The sequence below is a fragment of the Bombyx mandarina genome, chromosome 15, assembly GCF_030267445.1.
Source record: "Bombyx mandarina strain Sakado chromosome 15, ASM3026744v2".
Taxonomy (NCBI): domain Eukaryota; kingdom Metazoa; phylum Arthropoda; class Insecta; order Lepidoptera; family Bombycidae; genus Bombyx; species Bombyx mandarina.
Genome location: NC_143221.1, coordinates 11,027,226 through 11,042,057, shown reverse-complemented (window position 1 = coordinate 11,042,057; position 14,832 = coordinate 11,027,226). Strand labels below are relative to the sequence as shown.

The 14,832-nt window shown below is 36.6% G+C and overlaps 2 protein-coding genes across 3 annotated transcripts; both read right to left on the bottom strand.

Annotated features, from left to right (window-relative positions):
* Window positions 1-675: 675 nt before the first annotated feature.
* LOC114241624 (glutamine--fructose-6-phosphate aminotransferase [isomerizing] 1) lies at window positions 676-5,901 on the bottom strand. Its single transcript, XM_028172494.2, has one exon. The coding sequence runs from the start codon at window positions 5,638-5,640 to the stop codon at window positions 3,616-3,618; it is 2,025 nt and encodes a 674-aa protein (XP_028028295.2). The 5' UTR covers window positions 5,641-5,901; the 3' UTR covers window positions 676-3,615.
* Window positions 5,902-8,724: 2,823 nt separating this feature from the next.
* LOC114241667 (elongation factor 1-alpha 2) lies at window positions 8,725-14,471 on the bottom strand. 2 transcript variants are annotated; one of them, XM_028172572.2, is made up of 11 exons: window positions 14,357-14,471; window positions 12,570-12,786; window positions 12,036-12,185; window positions 11,731-11,950; window positions 11,505-11,650; window positions 11,296-11,428; window positions 11,108-11,223; window positions 10,941-11,030; window positions 10,495-10,615; window positions 10,169-10,335; window positions 8,725-9,866 (listed from the first exon to the last, which is right to left on the bottom strand). In XM_028172572.2, the coding sequence occupies exons 2-11, from the start codon at window positions 12,741-12,743 to the stop codon at window positions 9,795-9,797; spliced, it is 1,389 nt and encodes a 462-aa protein (XP_028028373.1). In that variant the 5' UTR covers window positions 12,744-12,786; window positions 14,357-14,471; the 3' UTR covers window positions 8,725-9,794. The 2 variants fall into 2 exon arrangements, with proteins under 2 accessions (XP_028028373.1, XP_028028374.1); XM_028172573.2 differs by lacking the exon at window positions 14,357-14,471 and adding an exon at window positions 13,246-13,384.
* Between the last annotated feature and the right edge of the window lie 361 nt (window positions 14,472-14,832).

Here is a 14,832-nt window from a genome sequence, read left to right as displayed (position 1 = left end):
GGATATTTAACTAAAATGCTGGGTACATCAGAGGAAATTTAAAGTAATGCCGATGCCGGAAAATCAATAGTAATAGGCTACCATGGTGTGAGGCAGGATGATTTTACTGGTGGTAGGACCTCTTTTGAGTCCGCACGGGTAGGTACCACCACCCCGCCTATTTCTGCCGTGAAACAGTAATGCGTTGCGGTTATAAGGGTGGGGTAGCCGTTGTAACTATACTAAGCGTTGTAGACGTCTATGGGCTCCAGTAACCACTCAACACCAGGTGGGCTGTGAGCTCGTCCACCCATCTAAGCAATAAAAAAATAATAAATAAAAGATATAAATAAGTAGGGTTAAAGTGGACGTGGAATAGACACAGGGTTTAAATATGCGACCTGGTTGGTCGATTGCTTTATCGGGCAGCTTTTAGTCTCATTGAAACTATATAGAACTGTTTAGGTTGCACGAGAATCGTAGTCAATGCAGTCAACTTAACCCGACTTTGACCTCTCAAGTCAAGATGGGAGTTGGCATACCGGGAGCGCCATCTTCATAGATTAAAGCGGTATTCAATTTACCTAGACTATGCCTACAGCACTGGAAATCACCACGCATAAATGCCATCATCCTTGTGAAGTGGCGTCGACTTAGTCGTTGTCGAGTAGGGTATGGTAGATTAGGAAAACGCGATTTTAATAGAAGCTTTGTATTATATTTTAAAATGTATAGAATATGAAAAAATAACATATAATATTAAGGTCTAATGCAACACTTCTGTTTTACAGATCCTTTTCAATTGCGTCATCTAATATATTGTAACATATTCATTAACATATAAAATACTTAACTAAAATTAATCTTTAACATATTTTAATGTACTGCGTAGAGTATTCCAACAAATGATTTAGTGTCTGAATTATCACAATCTTTTCCAATTTTTTTTATTTCGACAGGTTCTTTTTTTTTTCACCAACTTGTGATATATTGCACCATTTTAGTCTGCTTGCAAATTTAGTCATAATAATATGTGTTCACCATGTATCTTGTAAAAATGTTTCCGTAAGGAATACGTACGTTATAAAATAAACTTATTTGAACGCAAATTCTGGAATAGTGGATATTGATATTAACGCAAATTCTGGAATAGTGGATATTGTTAAAGCATTTTTTACTTTTGGTGCTCAAATTTGCAGACAGATTTATAGGTCCCAACCTAATCTTCACAAACAAAAATTTTGACTAGTGATTAGCTCAAGCTAGCTTAGATTTAGAATATTGGCTCATTATATTAACAATCCAATCGTCTTGGATTTTTAAGTAGGTATATCAATGTTTAAATCTCTTAAATCATATATGTAGTTCTTAAAATTAAAGTACAAATTATTAAAAAAGCACAGCATTGAAATGTAAAAACTTATATTTATACGACTTGTGCAAAGCACGAAATAAAATTCGCAAAAACAGTATGTATAATAACAATAGGGTTGAGGAAAGATTCAACAATTTAATCAATATTTTGATATAGGATTTAATTAGCTGTTTTTAAAGTTCACAAACTTTAATAGCTTATTTCAAAAAAAAATAAAAAACTAATAAAAAATATGGTCTTGGTTTTTTAAGTTTAGATGGGTGGATGATTTTACGACCCACCTGGTGTTATGTGATCCCCGAGCCCATAGACATCAGCGACGTAAATACCGCCACCCACCTTGAGACATGAGTTCGAATTTTTTACAGTACAAAGGCTGCCCCACCCTTCAAATCGATACGCATTACTCTGCTTCAGGGCAGAAATAGGCAGGGTGATACCTGCCCACGCCGGTTCACAAGATTCCTTAAGACCAATAATAAAACTTTGATTAAACCCAAACTTAAGATAGGTACGTTACATTTACGTTAAAGGAAAATTACGAGATTTCGAAATTTAAAAATAAAATTTGTTTGTAATTTTTTTTTAACAGCCTGTAACAACGGCTACGACGATAATCGGTACCACTAAGACCCAACGCTAAAATTAAATTTAGCCCTTATCTTTAACCTAACAATAATATGCACTGGACACTTCAATGGCTGATCGCTCGGTAAAAGTTTAAATTTTTTTTTTTTTTAAATTTACCCCATGATGAAATTTTACAGCTAAGATTATTCAATATTCTATATATGTGGCATTTTATTGTTTTGTGAATCATGAATAAATGAATTTTTTGTCTTTCTATTACACATTTACACAAAAATGACTATCTTAACGCATGAACTTGATTATTCAAAATAATTGGCGGCGCGATTTTCAAAATTATTCAGATTTTAAACACACATCATGATATTAGACTTGAATAAAAATTTATTTAATGACCCAGCCTGTCGTTACCCAATGTGATAACGCAATATGCATTATACTACTTTGAAATTATGTTATATTTAATGTTCTGCCGCTTTAATTTACATACTGAGCATACGAATTAATATTCATATTAAAGAACATTAATTTTAAGTATTAAGTAATAAAATTCCACAATAATTATGTACACAATAAACACTTTTCTATTTTTTTATAAAAATCTAAAAATATATATTATCTTTACAAATTTCAATCAGTTATATTTATCGAATCTCTTTACGTACTGTGATGTCAGGTAATTTTTTTTTCATGTAACTAATCTGCTTTTAGATTACATTAATAAAAGTGATTTCTGCGAAGATTTCATTTTTAAGTTATTCCCATAAACAAGCTGATATAGATAAACGTTTTCCGCAAATTACTTATCAGATCGGTCGGTGATTTTAAACAAGGTTATTTTTTTAATTTGTGTTCAATTACGATATCGACGTAGGTATCAACGATAACAGAAAGTACTAATGAACTAGGCCCTATTAATTCTGATTTCTTAAGTTTGTTACTAATATATTTATTCGATTACTTAAATAATTAATAGGTATTTGAAGAACATTTTATTGTTAATATATGATTTAACTTAGTACTTTGTCATTATAAGGTTAACAGTAAAATTTAAGAAAAGTATAGACTGCACCAAATAAAATTGCTAAATTAATGCCCGTTTTTGAAATTACTCTAATATTTGTTTCATTCTTTATTTATGTTTGAACACTTTAAGTGAATGGGCGGGGCCGCATAACATTACAAAAATAAAGGGAATATGGCCTTGATAGCAACAAATTTGCGTTGAATTCACAATTCACGGAATGTTAAAGAAGAAGTATAAAAATTATCATTAGGAATGTTTCTTTAAGGGTTAAGAAATAAATGTAGTTTGGGACTCATTCCTGAAAATACACTAAATGGTTCCCTAAAGTTAAAAGTAATAGGAAAGGTACTAAAACGTTTAATCGAAAGTTAACAGTTCTGCTTATTGCGTTTCTGAATGAAAATTAATAAACTAAGACTGAATTGTTTGAATTTTGAATATTTAACTCAAGATTGAAAACATGTGTGTACAAACCATGTACATTTTCATACAAATTATCATTGAAAGTTTGGTATTTTCAAATTTTAAGTTTATACTAATGAGTATAACTTTGATTATCATCAGTCCACAGTTATCCACTGCTGGACATAGGCCTTTCCCAATGTACACCACTGAGTATAAGTTTATCTACAAAGATATAATAACCTTATTCCACTGTAACGGATTTTGCGAGATTGCGCGGGCAGTCAACATTGCAATCACGCAAAACAGCAATGTGGTAGGCCAGAAGTTGCATAGGAATAACTGTTAGGACACCTTGTAAACAATCAACTGTTTTAGGCACTTGGAGACTTTGTGATGCCAGTGCTATTGTTTCTGTGTCACCCTCCTCACAGACTACTATTGGACGACCTTGACGTGCTGTTACTTGTTGTAGAGCATTCATGCATTTTATGTAAACTGGGTCACGCATCACTATCATCATAACAGGCATTGAATCATCTATGAGTGCTAGAGGCCCATGTTTCAATTCACCTGCCATAATTCCTTCGCTGTGCATGTAGGTTAGTTCTTTAACTTTGAGTGCACCTTCTAGGCATGTAGCAAAGTTGTAACCTCGGCCCATTATTAAGAGTGATCTTTGTCGGTAAAGATCTTGTGCCAAAGCTTTGACTTCTTCATCTAAGGCAAGAACCTGGCGAATTTTTGAATCCAACTCATGTAAACCTTCTATAATGTCAGCACGTCTTTTTTGTAGTGAAATTCTATCTTCACTGATCACTAAAGCAAACATGACCAATGAAACAAACTGAGAAGTGTATGCCTTAGTAGAAGCAACACCAATCTCAGGACCAGCATTAATATGAACACCACAATGTGATTCACGGCATATTGAACTTCCAACAGTATTTGTTATTCCAACAATAAGGGCACCATGGCGTTTACAGTATCGGAGAGCCATAAGTGTGTCTGCAGTTTCACCAGACTGAGAGATAAAGAAACATACATCATCTCTGAAAACAGGGGTGTTTCTATCTAGAAAATCAGAAGCTAACTCCACCATAACTGGTAGCTCCGTTAATTCTTCCAAAAGCTGTCGGGTAGCTACAGCACTGTGGTAACTTGTACCACATCCTATTAACATAAGTCTTCGACAGCGCTTAATTTCAGGAATATAATCTTTAATACCTCCTAAAGTAACAGTACCATTTGCAAAGTTTAATCTGCCCCTCATTGTATTTACAATGGACTCTGGCTGTTCAAATATTTCTTTTTGCATGAAATATTCATAATTTCCCTTCATAATCTGTTGAAGTTCCAACTTCAAAGTAAAAATTTCTCTTTCATGGGGATCATTGCTGCTACCGGACATTCGGTGAATACTAAGGACACCATCCTTGATATGAGCGACATCATCATCTTCAAAGTAAAGTACTCTATTTGTATGTTCAATAACAGCAGATGCATCAGAAGCAAAGAAATATTCAACATCTCTTTCTTCCTCTGGCTCAAAGTGAGCATGACTATTGACTCTAGGAACAGGAGGCACTACACCTCTAGTAGCTTTATTGTTGGTGTACATAATTGGAACATGGTTACTGGACAACCTACGAGGTGTCTTAATTCCAACAAGCAAGGGACTTCCACGGCGGGTCGCAACACACTCATTAGGAAAGTAGCGCGACTTAAAACATAAAGCAAAAGCTCCTTCAAGTTGTTGAATTACCTGTTCAACTAATTCTTGGAAGCTGCTTTCTTTGTGCTGATTATAAATATGATGAATCAGCTTAGCAATTGCTTCAGTATCTGTTTGTGATTCAAATATGTAGCCTTTGTTCTCAAGAAAAGTCTTGACTTCCTTGTAGTTTGTAATGATACCGTTATGAATAACAACAAAAGCATTGTCCTCGCCAGACCGTTGTGGATGAGAATTAACAGCACTTGGTTCCCCATGAGTTGCCCAACGAGTGTGAGCTATTCCACAATGAGAGTCCACACATTCTTCAACTGATAGTTCAATACTACGTTCCTGCAGCAATTCTTCTAATGCGGCTACCTTACCGCTTCGTTTAACAACAGCTATGTCTTTCTGATCCGCGGAATCCACAGCTACACCGGCTGAATCATAACCGCGGTATTCTAAACGTTTAAGTCCATTGACAAGTAGTTCTAAAATTTCACGCCGGGTCTTAGGTGTTAAATGGTTAATGTACGCAAATATTCCACACATCGTAAATAAAACTGAGGGATCCGAGTGAACGTGACCACTGAGCGCGACAGACTGCAACTACACAAATACAGAACTAATATTGAAGGCCTACGCGTATTGCTCCTACCACTAAAATTTACTTTCACTTACGGCCATTCACACGTCATCGCGTTTCGTTATCAAGCCTGTTTAACGTAAAATTAAATATCAGCGGCAAAACCGAACCACTTCCAAAATCCAGAGATGAAATGATAAATGTCAAATGTGCTTCACTGTCAAATCAACTCAAATCAACTGACAACAGCCAGTTGTCAACTGTCATTTTTTTAAGGGATTTTATGACCTGGTAACTGAGACCTTTAAGTCAAGTCTTAATTTAATTTAAATGAGAACTTTTTTATATGAAAAATGATATTATGAAATGAAATGAAGTTGATTATTATGAAATATGGCATAAAATGAAATGAAAACGAATTAAATGAAATGAGATGAGATGATATGGGATGAAGTATAGTAGTATTTACTGAGACTTTCTGGAAGATCCCGAGAAGTTACGTTCAGCGGCTTTGTTTGATTTTCCTACATTTGTGTACTTTCACAGATACTAAATAGTTAATAAACCACCGTTATTACACATTTAAACCTGAAGAAATACTAATTAGACAAAATAAAAGAAATCACACAACATCACTCCTGGCGTTCCCGCAAAAAAGTCCCCAACCATCATTCTACCTAACTAAACACAGACAATTAACTATGTAGGTACGTAAAGAATTTATTTTTCAGTTATTTCGCGTAGAAGTAAATCACAAACTATGTTGCGGCCCATAAATAATACACCTAATATATGTAACGGCCTGTGTTACCTATCACCTGCACCACGAATGCAATATATGAAGTCATAAATTGAAGTAAATACAAAATATTTTGTCAGAAGTTAATAAAGTTAAGAAATAAAAATTTCTATTTATATGTATTAACAATAATATACTTTTATCTTATTATGGTACCTACTTAGTAAAATTTAAACAATAATAATATATTACCTGAAACAGATTAGATCTATTGTGGCACTTCCACTGCTGTCGACCCAGACTACTGTGAAGATTTTTTTCACTAATGTCGAGATGAGCATTTAATTTCATGTTAAGCGTGTAAAATATATTATACTCTTATAGTAATATGATGATCTGTTATCATGTTTATTAATAGAGCCCATATACTTCAGTGGGTAAACCATAACACGAAGTAGCAGGTAGTGCTACTTTTATAGCCTGGTTTGATGTGGTCATGTGTACAGTACATTAAATAGGTAATTTTTATGGCATTTTTTTTACTATTGGTTTTATTTACTTAATTGTTCACACAAATGCGCTAATCGATTCACACTTTGTCGGGCGCACGCAATATACGCGCCAACCATTTAGTTAGTGCAGAACTGTTTAGTATAGCTTTCATTCTTCTAATACGTTTTTCATAAATTCGTTTAATTAGAAAATATTTAATGACGAATGTCTCTACGTAGCCATCAAATTAGTTTACTCTGTGACTTAGATATTGATGCGGTGCAGCTTCTACCAGCCGATAACACGAATAATTGTGAAAGAAAAACAAGAGGCACTACAACTATAGTAGGTAGCTTAATTGTTAGTGTACATTGTAATTATATAATAATAAATACACAAATAATTGTCCACCAGCGCTGAGACAACTGCAACACACTATAATAATTATTATTTTCTTTCAATACCGAACAAAGCTTAATGACTCACATTTAGATAATTGTTTAAGGACCGGGAACTCTAAATATATCCCCAATTATAGGAAATTAGCTGAAAATATGGACACCCAAGTTTCACACTGAATTAAAGGTATCGTTATGTATTACACCAACAAAATAAAGTTATAAAAAATCTGTTTTTTTAATGCCTGTTGATACCTGTTGATTATCTGTAAAATATACGCCCTCGGTGATTTTCAAAGTTAGCATGCACCCTTAAGGACAAACAGGTTGCCGACCCCTGGTCTAGAGAGACCATATCAGCGTAACCTTAACTAGTAGGTGTTGGTAGCACGAATCCTAGCAAGAGCCGTGCTTCTCAGAATCTACCGCCGGATCGGAAAAGCGACCCACTGAGAAGATCCGGTGAGAAACTCAGTGGGCTGTGTCTGTGGGTTAATTTATTCGCCGAGCCCTTCGTTGCAAGCGACAGGTTTGACGAGAACGATGACCAGTGCTTGGGGTACCTGGGGAATCCATTTACGGATACCCGGTCGAGGGGGGTAACGGACCGGGTTATGTCGGACTCCGGCGCCTCCTGAGAGGAAGAAGGGGAGAAGAGAAGGGCCGAGGTCCTTCACCTCCCCCAATTTCTCACAGGAGACTATGCCTTGAAAAAGGCGCGCGAAGCACTTGCCCCGCAGAACGACTGCCGACTAAACCCCATCGAGCTCCACCACACTGACTACACGAAGCTTACAGTGCCGCGGTGCGTGCCGAAAGTCTCGCCTTAGCCGGTAGTGCTTGGGGTACCTACCTAAAAGCACCGTTAATGGATCAGCAGGATCCGAAATAACGTGTTTTTTTGGCGACGTCGACTGCTTACTACCATTTGATCCGCAGGATCGGCTATGTAGTTTCCGGCGGTCATGATGTGAGGATTCTCGTGTCGTGCTTTTTTATCGAAGTGGTAGTAGTGTACCTACTTCACGATAGGTCTTTTTTTTTTAATATAGAGTAGTTTTATTAACAGCCTGGTAATCGAAGAAATAATAAACGAAGAACTGCATTATTATTGAAGTACCACTACATAAGGCAGACATTTTGTGTATTATTTGCCAGAAGATCTTTGAATCCAGAAGAGATGAGATCAGAAGCCGGAAGATAATTGAAAATTCACAACCTTAATTAATATTAATTTCTAATGTGGTCAACTAAGAGTCCACCCCCCTCCCCTTTGAAAACTGTCTTCATTAAATTTATTATAGGCAGCAGGTACATACCAATAGGGCTTACCTTTGATTGGGATTTAAACCTAGGCATTAAGCAAGCTACACCTTAACAAACTCACGAAATATAGAGGGTTCGTGGAATAAACATCAGGACACAGTACCAGTAGCTTCTTTATTGGTTTATCAGGATTAAAGTGTAAATTATTGGAATAATTACAAAGTTACATGTACAACGAGATATTTCAATTATAATTACGTAGGTATTAAAATTCATAACAAAAAAATGGACTGATTCACATTGAATATTTAAACCTTTAAACAAAAATTTTACAGAGAAAATCCTATTATTAGGAACCAAAATTGTTTACCATCTTACAAACATTTTTCAAAAATCTAATTCAAAACGTTTTTAACGCTTTACTCTTTCTGCTAACTACAAATAGTTGATTTACAACCAACTCCTTTATAATACAAGATGTCAACGCACTTTAACCTCATTCTAGCGTAATTAACTTACCGAAAATGTCTCGTTCAATCTTGAAACGGATGTTAGTTCAATTACCATGTTAAAATGTTTGAAAAATATTAAGATGCTTTGTTAAACTGCTTTCCAAAATAATCGTCATTGTAGTAAATGAATTGTAAATTTAATCACGAACAAAATTTGTTATCAACTTCAAATCTATCTATGTGTAGAAACGGTTTAAAAATTCAACAACCACTCCATTGCCTTTCCTCCTAAACTCTTTACGATGAAAAAATAAAACGTGACGAGCTTCAAGATACGGGAACTCAAACTTGGCGAATATCTTAAGACTAAAGTAATCACAAACACATAAACTTAAAGCGTAAGAGTAACTTAATTGAACTAAATTAAAAAGTATCATACTACGATAAATGCATAAGTATATGACGAGCGTGTTGTCACCAGTGAAGAAGCTCCGATGTAGAGGAGATACTACTACGGGGAATTGCGCACGATTAGGGGGCAGCGATGTCGAGGGGCTCGGCGGGGTCACCTGTTGCGCCATATAACCAGCCTCAGGGGGCTGTTCGCGGTACGGCGCTCTGTGCCCAATAACGTTCTCTAGTGTGCGCAGAAAACGTTCCCGACATAGTCGCAGGGGAAACACGATGACAAAAGGGAAATTGAAGAAGGAAAACGTTGCAGCTCCGCAGACGATGGTTACTGGCTGCAAGATATTTTTTAATGTGCCCCATAGTTATTTTTTCTTCTGGGCCTTCTCGGCGGCTTTGGTAATTTTACCAGTAGTCACTTCTTTGAATGTCACACTCTAGAAAAAAAAGTTTTAAAGTGAACACTGGTAATTTAAGGCCTGTGCACACCACGTTTTTTAAACGCGCTGTCGACGCGCGTTTGTAGCGATACAGATGCGATACGTCCGCAAGTCAGACGCAGCCTGTAGACCTTTTCACACCTGTATACATTCAAATACGCTTTTGTATCGTTACAAACGACAACAAATCACTCTGTACGACAAAAGCGCGCAGTCGACGCGCGTCGACGGCTCGTTTAAAAAGCGTGGTGTGCACAGGCCCTTAGAGTTAAGGGTAAGTGAAATGTGAATAGGTATACCTTGATGACACCCACGGCGACAGTCTGACGCATGTCACGCACAGCGAACCGACCGAGCGGAGGGAACTCCTGGAAGGATTCCACACACAGAGGCTTCGTTGGCACCAGAGTCACGATGGCTGCGTCTCCAGACTTGATCGACTTTGGATCCACTTCGGTTGTTTTTCCTGATTAAAGTAAATTAAACTAGCATTGATTCTGCGTAAACAGCTGCAAATTCGTATTGATATCTCGTATTTAAATAGGTTCTGGTTTATTTGCCAAAACCCTGACATCAATTCGTATATTGGTTGGTAGTAAAAGCTGTGAATTGTTTAATTTAGTACCGGTACGGCGGTCGCACTTCTCCTTGATCTCGGCGAACTTGCACGCGATATGAGCGGTGTGACAATCAAGCACCGGAGTATACCCGTTGCTGATTTGTCCCGGGTGGTTGAGCACAATCACCTAATAGAAATTAATTTTGCCTTTTAAAACAAAAATCTATGTTATAAAACGCTAATCTCTTTACTGCTCGTTGGTTTTTTTTTGGCTTTTGTTATTTTAAGTACAACCTTGCCAACGTCAGATAGTGAAGGTTTTATATATCCCTGAAATACCGTAATTATGAAAGAAATGTTGCCAAGTTCAATTCAAAGAATAGCTGAATAACGTAGGCTTCCTTTAATTATAAAAATGCAATTTTCAAAGCTACCTTTTATTTTATATACACAATTATTATAATAATACAATTTCTCTTTTCAATTTAAATCTGTCTCGCTGTCCCTCCTACCTGAGCAGTGAAGTCGGAAGCGCCTTTGGGTGGTGCGTTCTTAGAATCGCCAGCAACGTAGCCGCGACGCAATTCTTTCACCGATACGTTCTGTTAAAAAGTGTTAAGTTAGTTTACTTCGTTAGTGAAATTCTCAAATGAAATTATTCGTATCTTTAACAGTGTACCTTGACGTTGAAGCCGACGTTATCGCCGGGCATCGCCTCTTGGAGTGCCTCGTGGTGCATCTCAACAGACTTAACTTCGGTGGTAATAGCTGCTGGAGCAAATACCACAACCATACCTGTTTAAGAGATACAAAATGCAATTATCCGTGTCTTGTTTGTATCCAATTCAGAGATGGGGACCAACATACCAGGCTTGAGAATTCCTGTCTCCACTCGTCCAACTGGCACCGTTCCGATTCCTCCTATCTTGTACACGTCCTGAAGAGGCAAGCGAAGGGGCTTCTCAGTCGGCCGTGACGGAGGCTGTATCGCATCGAGCGCCTACGAAAAAGTATAAATATACTCAAATAAAGAAAGAAACGTATACATTATTTGGTGATTTGAAATGAAAACGAACCTCGATGAGACATTTTCCCTCGACTTTGCCGTCCTTGCGATCGATGGTCCACCCCTTGAACCAAGGCATCTTATCAGAAGGCTCCAGCATATTGTCACCGTGCCAGCCAGATATCGGTACGAACGCCACAGTAGCGGGATTGTAACCTTAAAGAGGATACTCAATCAAGTAAAAATTGGTGTAACCATAAATAATACCATAAATAATACAAGTAGATTTTTTTTACCAATTTTCTTAATGTAAGAAGACACTTCTTTCTTAATCTCTTCATAGCGAGCCTCATGGTAGGGTGGTTCGGTAGAGTCCATTTTATTCACGCCGACAATAAGTTGTTTTACGCCAAGAGTGAAAGCAAGCAGGGCGTGTTCGCGAGTCTGTCCATTCTTACTGATACCGGCTTCGAACTCGCCAGTTCCGGCTGCCACGATCAGTACTGCGCAATCAGCCTGAATATAGTAATAACAATAAATTCAACATCCCTGTTAACGATCTTTCATTTAGCTAGAAGATATGCAGAGAAAATCAACAAACCTGGGAAGTACCCGTGATCATGTTCTTAATGAAATCTCTATGACCGGGAGCATCAATAATGGTGACGTAGTATTTGCTGGTTTCAAACTTCCAGAGAGCTATGTCAATGGTGATACCGCGTTCGCGTTCCGCCTTTAGCTTGTCCAATACCTATAGAGAAATAAAATTAAGATAAAAAACAGAATCTGATACTTTAATGCACTTGTCTAAAATAGACTACCCCGGTAACCGTACTCGTAGGACTCGACTAAGAGTTCGACGTGCAACCTAAGCCCTCTGAGTTTCTCGCCGGATCTTCTCAGCGGATCGCGATTCCGTAGTTCCGTAGTTACGTATTCGGTAGTAGATTCATTCGGGAAGCAACTGCTTTTGAGTTGATAGGTCTCCTTCGGAGGCGCTCGGGCAGCTGTTAGCAAATCCCAACCCTCCTGGCTGAGCCTTTGCTCGCCCACCTGTCCTGGTGAAACTGGAAAGACCTCCGGGCGACCAGTTAACCTTCAATCATAAAAAAAGATTGCGAAAAAAATTGCATACCCAAGCATACTTGAAGGAGCCCTTGCCCATCTCTTGAGCTTCTTTCTCAAACTTCTCGATTGTACGTTTATCAATGCCGCCGCACTTGTAGATGAGATGGCCGGTAGTAGTGGACTTTCCAGAGTCCACATGGCCGATGACGACGATGTTGATATGAGTCTTCTCTTTACCCATCTTTGTGGATCAAGGTTGCGCAATATGTGTGAACCGTTTAAACCTACGACCGTATTGAACGAGTTTTAATAATTATTTTAGACAATGTCTATAAAAATGCACAGAGGCTGTTAAAACAAACAAAAAAATAATTGTACTTATCAGGTAAGGTGGTTTTACTCAAATAATGAAACACCGGTTTTCAAATTATTTATTACAAAATTTTATTATTACATTTTGATGAAATCATTTTACCTATTTATTTCAAATGACCAGAAATATCAAGACCAGACCAGAAAGTGTTTCTAGATATTTGCATAAGAGCGCCATTACGTAAAAGCAAATTTTTCAAATGGCGCAAATAATCTCTGTATTCTCTCAATATTTGCTAAAAACTTTCTTAAAATAAAGAGTGATTAATTGATGGTTCTTGCTGATGGCAGCAGATACTGTGATATACCTATTTTGTGATCTTTTAATATTTAAATAGTAGTTATGTACCTTGTTAGGCACTAGGCCTTACCCTATGTCCTTAATTCAAAATGGAGGCGTTTTATTAGCACAATATTGCACTGGTGATGCACCGAATAAATCAAGTTCACGACTGAATTTCACAGACGCAGCTCTCTAGCCTGTAGGGAGGAGGAGTTCTGTACCGAGCCTGCGCGTAAACCGTCCGGGACATCGATACAGCGGACCTATCTTTCCAAATATAGACGATTCCTTACATTTGACCTGTCGCGCAATTACGCTAAACCTACTTGACTCAATACATTTTCGACCTTTGTTCGCTGGTTAAATCACCTCCATGTCATTGCGATAAGAACATATTTATATGTAGATACACGTCTAAACACCGAACGAGGTTTCTTCTCTTGAAAACATGGAACCCACGAAAAATGTTACACAATTTTATTCATATCTATTCATAAAATTCTATTTGGTAATCAGAATATAGCTCAAGAATATTATATTCGAGTCGACAATACTTACTCTAGATTTAATCTCATCTGATGTAAAGATAATGCACTAGTCCTAAAATAAGTATAGAACATAACTCAGAGTTGTTTGTGAGCAGCGATTTAAATATAGGAATCAACAGTAAATTCATAGACAAACTATAAGTCGTGCAATGTGTGATGTATGGGTCGTGTATCCACGTGCTTGTAATGAGAATTGAGCAAGAGTCCAATATTACTGTAAAAGGCTGAAAGGAGATTTAATTACGTATGAGTACGCAATTTTGCATGATAAAACCCAGTTACAATTATTATTGGTCCGTACGAAAGTCAAGATTTTTCCGCATAGAGTTTAATTTAACTGTTACAAAGAGTAGTACTTAGTTGCAATCTACAAATAGAAATTACTATCTTAAAAAATTCGCGTAAAACTGATTTAATATTCAAAATATTCCTTCTCAACTAAAAAAATAGGTATTTCGTTTATTAAATATTATGTACTCAAATACAAAATCAAACTTGGTGTAAATAAAACACCGGTGTGCCAACCATTTTTTTTCCAACACTTTCTAATAAACGGTTACTTACTTTAAAAAAATAATTAATTACAAACTACAATTAGCGGGTTTATAGCAAAAAAAACTACTAAAAACATAATAAATAAATAAAGCTCACCTGTGTAGCCTCAGTCAGCAGCCAGATTTTCTCAGGTCCCCGGGCATGCGCGTTATTCAGTTAGCGGTAAAATAGAATCAATAAAATCAAGAAAGCTACTTATTGAATGTTTTAGCATAATTTTTCAGATAAATTAAATGTTTTGCAGTTAGCTATAAATAGCTCTGTCTTTTTTAGGTAAAGCGAAATATAATGTAAACGGTTGATTTAAAAAAATGTATATTAAGGAATAAAATTGTTTACGACAACGGAAATAATAGATTTACTTTTAAACTGTCCATAGTTTTTAAGCAAAATAGCCAGTGTTTAAGTTTAAGATTGCCAAAGGATTAACGTATAGGCTTAAAGTTTAATTTAGGAGGTTTAAAGTCCGTTTTTTTAAAGAATTTTAAAGAAAAAAAGAAAGAAAGAAAGAAAATTTTTAAAGAACTTTCATCTTATCTGAGGACGGACGAAAGGGGCTCAATTTTCTTCGA

Excerpts from the sequence above, each read along its gene's own strand:
- LOC114241624 (XM_028172494.2), bottom strand. The coding sequence starts at position 5,640 with ATGTGTGGAATATTTGCGTACATTAACCATTTAACACCTAAGACCCGG.
- LOC114241667 (XM_028172572.2), bottom strand. The coding sequence starts at position 12,743 with ATGGGTAAAGAGAAGACTCATATCAACATCGTCGTCATCGGCCATGTG. Across the intron at positions 12,186-12,569 it reads GCTCCTTCAAGTATGCTTGG|GTATTGGACAAGCTAAAGGC; the intron begins GTATGCAATTTT and ends ATTTCTCTATAG. Across the intron at positions 10,336-10,494 it reads GAAGTGCGACCGCCGTACCG|GAAAAACAACCGAAGTGGAT; the intron begins GTACTAAATTAA and ends TACTTTAATCAG.